This window comes from Apium graveolens, chromosome 3 (assembly GCF_009905375.1).
Source record: "Apium graveolens cultivar Ventura chromosome 3, ASM990537v1, whole genome shotgun sequence".
In the NCBI taxonomy this organism is placed as follows: Eukaryota; Viridiplantae; Streptophyta; class Magnoliopsida; order Apiales; family Apiaceae; genus Apium; species Apium graveolens.
In genome coordinates, this window is record NC_133649.1 from 63,956,456 (window position 1) to 63,966,607 (window position 10,152).

General features: G+C 44.9%; 1 protein-coding gene across 1 annotated transcript; it reads left to right on the top strand.

Annotated features, from left to right (window-relative positions):
• The first annotated feature begins 6,497 nt into the window (after nt 1-6,497).
• LOC141714283 (uncharacterized) lies at nt 6,498-6,884 on the top strand. The gene has a single exon (XM_074517811.1). It carries the CDS (start codon nt 6,498-6,500, stop codon nt 6,882-6,884), a length of 387 nt encoding a protein of 128 aa, XP_074373912.1.
• Nucleotides 6,885-10,152: the final 3,268 nt, after the last annotated feature.

The window sequence follows — 10,152 nt, forward strand, 5'->3', positions numbered from 1 at the left end:
TTGAGAGCTGAAAAAGGAGCCACCACTTACTCTGATCAATCTCATCCTAAAACAACCACAAACCACCACACACCGCTTAATTTTCTGGCAAAAAACCACCGTCATAGATCTTAATTCCGGCGAGAAACCTCAAATTTTGTTGTTACCAGATTCATTCGTCAACAAATTGGCGCTAGAAGGAGGGGTGTTGTTTAAGATCGTAATATTGGGAGGAAAATATGTCTTACAATCATGATGGAAGTTCTTATGATGGAAGTGATAGCGGATCTGAAGGAGAAGGCGAGGGAGGCTACACTCGCCATGAACCCTACGTGCCCAGAAACATGACAGATCCCCCGAGAGCTCCAGATGTGGGAGGAACACCTCCAGTTCTCATCAGCAACGCTGATATCCTAGAGCAGTTGTACCGCATGGAGGATACGCTTAATAGTTTTCAGTTAAGGCTGAATACGGTGGAGCGTTGCAGGACGAGGAGGGGTCGTCATTTTCCCCATTGTGGCCACGTCGTGGCCACGTCGTGGAAAAAGGACCCGTAGTTGAGGGAGATGCCCAGGCCAACGGAGAAAACCCGCGAATCACTCCGCGGCGCTTGGAATATTCTGATGATGTAGAACCTATTGTGGAGCTTGTCGATGAGGACATGGACGGTAGAGCGAGGCCTCGTCCCATCAATCAGGATGCACCACATCCACATAGGTCTGGGCGTACGATGGACGAGCGTCGTCGTGCGAAAGATATTCAGAACCCAGAGGAGGAAAGAAGAGATTTTTCGACCTTGAAGAGAAGGCTTGGCATAAGGTTGGGAGACGATGATTTGAGAATGCTGCTGGTGGAATGGCAGAAAGAAAGAAACGTTGAAGAGACGAGGCCCCGTGATACAACGCGTGTGCCCCCTACATACCCAAAGGATGATAGGGTGCGGCACCGCGAGCACGAGCGTGCCCCTCCGCGAGAAAGGTTTCGAAATTATGACCGAGGATATCAGGGGAATGGACGAGGAAGGATGGGATACAATCATAGAAGGGTGCCATACGATGGAAAAAGAGATGGCGCACCCTCTATTGGAGAACTTCTCGTCATTGTTCCTGTAGCTTCCCATAGTGCTACGGGCAATGGAACCAGGACGCGTCCTCATGACCGAGACGCTGCACAAGGTCAAGAAAGGTTGCAGAAAAATGATGAGATACCACGGCGCATCTAGGAGGAACTTCATGCGCAAGGGAATGCTCAATATCAAGATGGAAACATACCACAGCCGCAACCTTAGGGCGAGGGGCAGCAAGATCCACCGGTAGACCCGGGGGGTAACCAAGAGGAACAACCCAATGTCCAAATCATTCCTGGGGTAGGGACGTTCAACATGAATGATCATAAGAGGTTGTTCAACCATCTTGAAGGAGGTAGGGTAACAACGACTGCGGAAGCTCCATCCCCTTTTGCTGCTGTTGTGAGGGAAGCGCAGTTGCATGTAGGATACAGGAACACAACCAATGACTTGCGTTTTCATGGGAACTCCGACTCCGTGGAATTTCTGGGGAGTTTCAACATTGAGATAGATGTATATCAAGTACCTGACTTGGCACGATACCATCTCCTGGCGGCCACCTTTAGAGAAGGTACTCAATAATGGTTCCAAATACTTGGTCCAGGGGTGATAACATCTTGGGAACAGATGAAAACCTTGTTTCTAACTCAGTTCCAGGCTACGGTGAAGTATACGCCACCAGTTACCAAGCTGGCCAATATGAAATAGAAAGAAGGGGAAAGCTTGACCTCATACTTTAAGAGGTTAAATGCAGAGTCTACTTTGGTGAGGGGCGTAACTGATGAGACACTGAAAATACTCCTTATAGCTGGTCTGCGCGTGGGAACAGATTTCTGGAAACACCTGCAAGGAAAGGACCCTGTGCCGTTGGTTGATGTACTTGCGCAGGCGGAATCCTTCAAAGCGATTGAACAATCGCTTGCTGAAATAAAGAAAAATAATAATACCCACAGTTCCAAGGGGAAAGTTAAGAGGAGAGATAGATCCGTAAGTCCAGATTACCGGCGGAATGCCCGAAACCCTAACAGGGTGAACACCGTGAACACGCGGAGAGAATGGAGTCCACCGTCAAATTATGAAAAGAGGGTAGGCAATTACAACCCGCTGGCAGCATCCATTGATCATATTTTCGAGGTGAATAAGGATAGAGGAATTTTCAAGAAACCAAATCGTCAAACCTCATGGCAAAGTAGGGAAAAAAAATATTGTGACTACCAAGAGTCTATTGGCCACGACACCCACGAGTGTCGTCACCTAAAAGATGAAATTGAAGAATTGATCAAAGCTGGATATCTGGGTGAGTGGATTGATAAGGTTAAACGACGCAGAGGAAGCGATGACAAGGGGAAAGATGAAAGGCAGCCCCCACGGGTGGAGGACGTTGAAAAGATAGCAGAAGTTAAGTTCCAAAGAGCTGGTAGTATCCGGACAATTTTTGGGGGACACCCATTTGTTGGCGATAGTAATCGGGCATTAGAAAGAAATGCGAGAGAAGCACGACACCCGTCACTCACCAACATTCATAGCTTGGAAGATAGGCCTCTGAAAATATTCAAAGGGGAATCAGCTGACATTATGTTCAGGGAAAGAGAGTCAAGATGGGTACATCATCCTCATAATGATGTACTGGTAATAACTATGTTTATTGGGGCAATGAACGTGCATCGAGTCTTCTTGGACAACAGGAGCTCTGCGAATATCCTGTATTACAGCACGTACAAAAAATTGGGTTTCCCATATAGCGACATAAATTTCGAAGACACACACTTCTACGGCTTTACTGGAGAGGCAGTGAGATCATGGGTTTGGTTAGGCTTCCTGTCACACTCGGGGAAGGAGCTCTATCTGTCACTCAAATGATAGACTTTAAATTGCTGGATCAGGACTCCGCGCACAACGTGCTGGTGGTAGACCTTGGTTGTGAGCGTTCAGGGTGTTAACCTCGATACATCACTTGATGATAAAGTTCCCAATGCCTAACGGAGTGGGTAGTCTGAGAGGATCGCAATATGAGTCACGCGACTACTATCACAAGGCTGTTAAAGAATTTCGCAGGAGAAGGTATGAGGGAAAAGGTCTTCCATTTGAGGATGTAGAGGACATTCAGATAAAACCAAGTGGAGAGTTTTATACCCATTATTTTGTGGAAGGTCCAGAGGAAGAAGAAACTCATGCTACCGAGACCCCTGTTTTGACGTTGGGGAATATTTCGAGGATCCGTAGTGTGGAAGAAGTTGTGGTGAACCATATAGAGGGGATCATGCAAAAGGAGGTTAACGGAGAAAAGTTGGAAGGAAGAAGTGAGATTTTACAAAGTCTCAAAAGTAGCCTCAAGGTGGATGCTCCTCGAAACGAGGATGGGCCCTTGAAGAGTGAAAATGGAATTAAGGTTGATGCTCCTAGAAATGAGGACGCTCCCTCCATACCTGCATTACACAAAGCCATGCTTTGTTCTGAGGTAGATGCTCCCACACATGGGGACACGCCCTCGGATGCAAGAATGGAGGTCGAGGACCCCCGAGACTTTGATTTTGATCTGGATCCCAGGATCCCTATGCCTGCCGAGAAAACGGGGCCGGCCGAAGACACAATATTCATTCCGGTCGATAAGGATGACCCAAACAAGGTTTTGAAGGTGTGATCTCAGCTAAGTAATGAAATGAGGGAAAGACTTACCCGTTTTTTGGTTAAAAATCTCGATATCTTCGCATGGAGTCATTCAGACATGGTGGGAATCGATCCAGGGCTAATGTGTCATCGGTTGAATATCTTCCTTAATTGTACGGGCATACGATAAAAGCGTCGCCCGGTGAGCGGGGAAAAGGAGATAGCATTAAAGGAAGAAGTGGACCGACTGTTGGAAGTGGGGTTGATCAAAGAATCTTACTACCCCGAGTGGCTCGCGAATCCGGTGCTTGTGAAAAAGCCGAATGGGAAGTGGAGGACATGTGTAGATTTTACAGATCTAAATAAGGTTTTCCCGAAGGATAGCTTTCCGCTCCCACGAATTGATCAGCTGGTTGACGCGACGCCAGGGCATGCCTTGTTAAGCTTTATGGATGTATACTCCGGTTATAACCAAATTCCCATGTACGATCCTGATCAGGAGCATAAATCCTTCACTACTGATAGAGGACTATACTGCTACATAGGGATGCTATTTGGATTGATCAACGCAGGCGCGACCTACCAAAGATTGGTGAACATGATGTTCAAGAATCAGAATGGGAGAACCATGGAGGTATATGTGGATGATATGTTGGTAAAATCTAAGGAGGCAAACGATCATGTCAAGCACTTGATGGAAATGTTCAACATTCTAAGGAGCTTTCGCATGAGGTTGAATCCGCAGAAGTGTGTGTTCGGAGTAGATTCAGGCAAGTTTCCGGGGTTCATCGTCAATCATAGAGGAATTGAAGCCAACCCTGCAAAGATTAAAGCACTGTTGGATATAAAATCTCCCACCAATATGAAGCAGGTGCAAAGTCTAACTGGGAGGATCGATGCGTTGAACATATTTGTCTCTAAATCATCCGACAGGTGCAAAGAATTCTTTAAGGCAATCAAAGTGGCAGGGAAGGACTTTGTATGGACACCAAAATGTGAGGAAGCTATTAGAAAGATCAAGAAACAACTTGGAAACCCTCCTATATTGTCAAAACCATTAGATGGAGAATTTCTAATCCTATACCTTGCAGTTTCTGAGTATTCAATCAGTGTTGTGCTGGTAAGGGAAGAGGATGTGCAACAGTCACCAGTATATTATGTGAGCAAGCGATTGCACGATGCTGAAACTCGCTATACAAGTATGGAGAAGCTGGTTTATGCCTTGATCCTTGTATCGAGGAAGCTACGCCCCTACTTTCAGGCTCATAGAATTGAAGTTCGTACAACATACCCTCTGCGGAAAGCCCTTCACAAGCCAGAATCATCGGAGAGAATGCTAAAATGGGCCGTGGAATTGGGACAGTTTGACTTGGAGTACATGCCCCGTACAACAATTAAAGGACAGGCCTTAGCCGACTTCTTGTTGGAATTTGATTCTGCGTTTGATGATAAGGCTTTGGTAGTGCTGCATCCCCTTCATACTAAGGAATCTTTAGAGGAGTTTCCACATCCCTGGTGGATCTTGCATGTGGATGGGGCGGTTAATAATGGAGGAGCAGGCGCAGGTATAGTGCTCGTATCTCCGGAAGGCCGTCATCTGATGAGTGCAATCCATTTCAAACTTTATGCAACGAATAATGATGCGGAATATGAGGCATTGATCAATGGCTTGAAGATCTCTTTGGAAATGGGAGTGCGGAATCTAATTGCAAATAGCGACTCAGAGTTGGGGGTAAACCAGGTGAATGGAGGGTTTCAAACTCGGGGATTGCGGACAGAGTTGTACCTGAGATGCACGCAGCGCGTGATTGGAAAGTTCAGAGAGGTTAGTCTGGAATGTGTACCGCGGGAAAAGAATAGCAACGCGAATGCTCTGGAAAAAATGGGATCCCAGCAGGAGGCTGTGTTGTTGGGATCTATACCCTTGGAATTCCAGGAAATTTCTAGCATCCAAGAGGTAGAGGCAATGCAAGTAGATGAGGCTCCCAAGAAAACATGGATGACGCCCATTCTTGCCTATATTCACAAGGGAACACTTCTTGAGGATAAGTTTAAGGCTCGGCAACTCCGCTACCAGGCTGCAAGGTATGTGGTGTATGATGAGGTTTAGTATAAGAGAGTCTTCAATCAACCACTGCTCAGATGTGTCGATGAAGAAGAGGGAAATTACATCTTAAGGGAAGTACATGAAGGAATTTGTGGTAATCACTTGGGGGGTAACTCGTTGGCAATGAAAGTTTTACGCCAAGGTTATTATTGGCCTACTATGAAGGAGGATGCCGCAAATTTTGTCAGAGCCTGCGATCGCTGCCAATATTTTACGAATTACTCATCTATGTCAGCGACGCTCTTGACACCTATGGTGAGCCTATGACCGTTTCCATGTGGGGGATTGATCTTATTGGAGAACTACCTAAGGCTATAGGAGATGTCAAATATGCATTAATCGCGGTTGATTACTTTACTAAATGGGCAGAAGCTATACCATTGGCAACTATCACCGCAAAGAAAATTAAGGACTTTGTCTTCAACTCTATCGTGTGCAGGTTTGGTATTCCTTACAAACTTGTCTCTGACAACGGAAAGCAGTTTGACAGCAAGGAAGTAGCGGCAGTTATGTGAGGATCTGAAAATTAAGAAGGAGTTTGTAGCGGTCTATCATCCTCAAAGCAATGGGCAGACAGAGGTCGTGAATAAAATAATAAAGCATACCCTCAAGACCAAACTGGAAGATCACAAAGGGAAATGGCCTAAAGAACTCCCAAAAGTGATGTGACCCTACAACACTACTCCACGATCTACTACGGGAGAAACTCCATTTATGTTGACTTACGGCTATGAAGCTATGTTCCCTGTGGAAGTTGGTTCAGGATCGCTTCGTAGAGATCGTTACACGAAGAAAGATGCAGAGGTTAATCAAAGGCTTCATTTGGATCTCTTGGAAGAAACAAGGGAAAATTCCCAGCTAAGGCTTGCGGCATATCAACAGTGTGCTGCAAGGTATTACAATAAGAAGGTAAAGGGACAACTGCTGAAGGTAGGGGATTTGGTTCTTAGGAAGGTGATGTCAAACACAAAGAATCCCCAGTATGGAGTTTTTGGAGCTAATTGGGAAGGACCGTACAAGATAAAAGCAATCTTGTGGAAGAGGACTTATCATCTTGATGATTTGGAAGGAAAGCTGGTTCCGCGAGCGTGGAACGCGGAACATCTCCAAAAGTATTATCAGTAAGGCGCGGCTTTGGCCCCTTATATGTCTTTTTTACATTATATACTTAGGGTTGTGCCCAAATTATATACTAGAAGCAATAAAATTCCTCCTAGTCTTGGGGGTAGTGCATGTACTACTTACCTTAGAACTAGTCGAAGGATCTTTTTTCGAATAAAAATTCCCCACAGAGTGTAGTAGCCGTGGGACTGGTGCACTTTTGACACCAGAGCGCATTATTAATGAGAACTTTGAAAAATTCCAATAGTTGTTTGCTTGTGGATCTGCTTGGTAATATGACGCGTCCTCAACACAGGACGCGCCTTAAGAAATAGTCATTTACTTACATTTACAAGAACACGATTGGCAAAAGGGAAACTAAATAAAACTCAAGTAAAATTGGAGGCAAGACGCGTCTTAAATCTAAGGACGCGCCCAAGTGATCTTGGTTGATGCTCCTTTAATTTTATGTTTCTTTGATTTTAACATTCCCTAACTAAGAATGAAGACACGTCCTTAATAAGGACGCGTCCAGTCTGATATATTGAAAATATTATCTTCAAAAATAAAGGGTAGATGTGTCAAACCACTAGGACGCGCCCCTTTTGTATTGTGCTTCACCTAAATACAAAAGTACAGCATGCTAGTAGGTTGGGGAAAAATATACCATCCAGGAAATTCAAAACAGTTTAAGTGAATGGATTAAGGAAGACGCGCTCAAGTAGAGGGACGCGCCCTATGGCGTATGATGCTGGAATAGAATTAACACATAACGTAGACACGTCCTCAAATGAGGACGCACCCTTGCAGGACATCTACTTAGCTTGTAATAATAAGGGAAATAACAACAAGATCTAAAAGGCAACGCATCCTCAGCTTAGGACGTGCCCACTATAGGTAAACAAGATGATCAGGAAAATATAACATGCATGAAGATAATTAAAGGAGAGAAATTTCATGAAAAGTACAAACAAACAAAGTTCAATGATAATCATTACAACTTGCAAGGCTTGAAAGGGCCTGCACCTTTAAAGTAGTTCAGATAAAAAGCTCATGAATAAGCATAAGACGCGCCCTAAGCAGGAGGCGCGTCCTGGGACTTGTCCTGGTTGTTGGGAGGAGGAGGAGGCTGAGTCTAAAGTGGAGAAGGCGCTGGGGACGCGTCATCCTCTTCCAAGCCAAGGATGATCCTCTTGTTTTTGATGGAATCTGTAGCCCTGACTTAGAAATCATTTATCTACTTCTGGGTGTCCTCATCGAACTTGGAAAAAGTGTATTTTGGGTCATTGGCTATGAACCCAGAATACCACTCTTTAAACCCAGCTGCAAAACCATTATGGTAAACCAACTTTTTCTCTTCCTTCCATCCATACAACCTGTCATCATTTAAAGTGTCCAGCTCCAGTTGCATGGTGGAATTCAAGGCTACAACATTCTCCATGGCCTTCTCCAAGGAAGTAACATTACCTTCCAGCAGCGCCTTCTCACCCTCAAGACGCGTCTTGTCTTCCTACAGCCGCTTGATCTCAGCATCTTTCTTTTGGATGAGCAAAGCAGTGTTCTTTTCCAAAAGTTTGATCTTGTCCTCAGCTTGGCTTTTAGCAGTGTCAGTGACAGCAAGACGCGCCCTGAGTCTAGCGGCCATGTTGGCACTTTTCCTAGCGTGCAAGTGGAGCTCGACTGCGGCTCTCATCATGGCTTGCTCTGTTTGTTCTTCTGTCCTGAAAGTCCAGCCTCGAACTTCAACTTCAGTGAAGTCGCTAGCCGAGGACGTGCCCAGATATCGGAGAACAAAGGATTGTTCATCTAGCACTATCTTCTAACGCTTTGAAGGCGCGTCCTCCTTATCAGGGATGTCTGACACTATGGTGTCAATTGCGTTGAGCCCTCTAGCTTTCTCGTAAGCAGTAAGGACGGGGTTTCCATTGTAAAAATCACGGTATTTATAAATGGAACCAACCCTTGCAGATAAGGCCCCAATATTTTTGAGGTTGGCTTCCGTGATCATATCCTTAAGGTTGAAGTGCTTCTCAGCATAATTCAACACCTTCTCTGCTCTCTTTTTCTTTCTTCCTGTCAGCTCTTTCTGAGTTCTTTTATTTAAGGAAGAAAGATAAGGGTTATGAAAAAAATAATAAATAAAATAAGTAATGAAAGATAAGACACGTCATGAAGAGGAGGACGTGTCCTGAGAGTGTTTCTTACTTGACTCTAGATTGAAGCGCACACGAGTTCTCTTCACATCGTAAATGTAAAAAAACGGTTCCTTCCAATCTCGCTCGTGGCTGATTTTACCTTCATTAAACCCTTTGTTGTTCAACCATTTGTTGACAACCAAGAAGTGGTAGCCTAGGATAGACTTTCTGATGCTAAAGAAATAGCTGAATTCTTTCATGGAGGGCGCGCCCAACCCCGAGTTATGATACCTAATATACAAGTTCCATGCTAGCTTGTATGAGTTTGGGGAAAGTTGGACTGGAGCCACATCATAACACTTCAGAACTTTCTTGATGTACGGGTGCAAGGGCGCACCCATACCCAATGAAATGAGCTTTGGAGTGAGGACCATCCTTGGGATCCTTAGATTCTTCATGTTAAAGATGTGGGGTCTCAACATCCTAAGAGGACGCGCCCAAATGCCTTCCATGTCGTAATACTTCATCATCCAACCAATCTCCAGATCTGTTGCAGTAGACTTCATGCCAACACAAGCTAATTTATTCTCTCTCTTCCTCCAGACATTCTTCTCTGTTTTCGGGAGATCTTCAAGTTCCTTCCATTCAAAATCAAGTTCTATGTCGCTTGGTTCCCAGTGCTCCAATGGAGATACGGACTGTTGAGGGGAGATAGGATATTTGTTGTGCTGAGGAATTCTGTTCTTAAATTCACCCTCGCTATGAGGGGAGGGCGCGTCCTGAAAAGGAGACGCGTCCTCAACAGGAGATGCATTTGGAGGAGACGGGGCGCGTCCTCATTCGAGGTGACCTTGAGTTTAGAAGGGTTAATTTCATTATCAGTCCAATCCTCGATTGCTGACCTTGTGTTAAGGATTGGAGTTCTTTTTCATTTTAATCCTTTCTTTTTCATCCTAGAGATTATAGGGATATGATCCATAGAGTCAGAACTAGAATCTGACATTATTGAGATTTTTGATTTGAGAGATTCGAAGACACGTGTTTCTGCTTCAAGAAAGGAATTCGTCCTACGGAGCTCAGGGAGTTGAGGTGTGAAAGAGGTGGAAACGGGGGAATAAATTCCAAGGCGTTTGTTGAAGACCTTGAATGGATGGAAA

Excerpts from the sequence above, each read along its gene's own strand:
- LOC141714283 (XM_074517811.1), top strand. The coding sequence starts at position 6,498 with ATGTTCCCTGTGGAAGTTGGTTCAGGATCGCTTCGTAGAGATCGTTAC.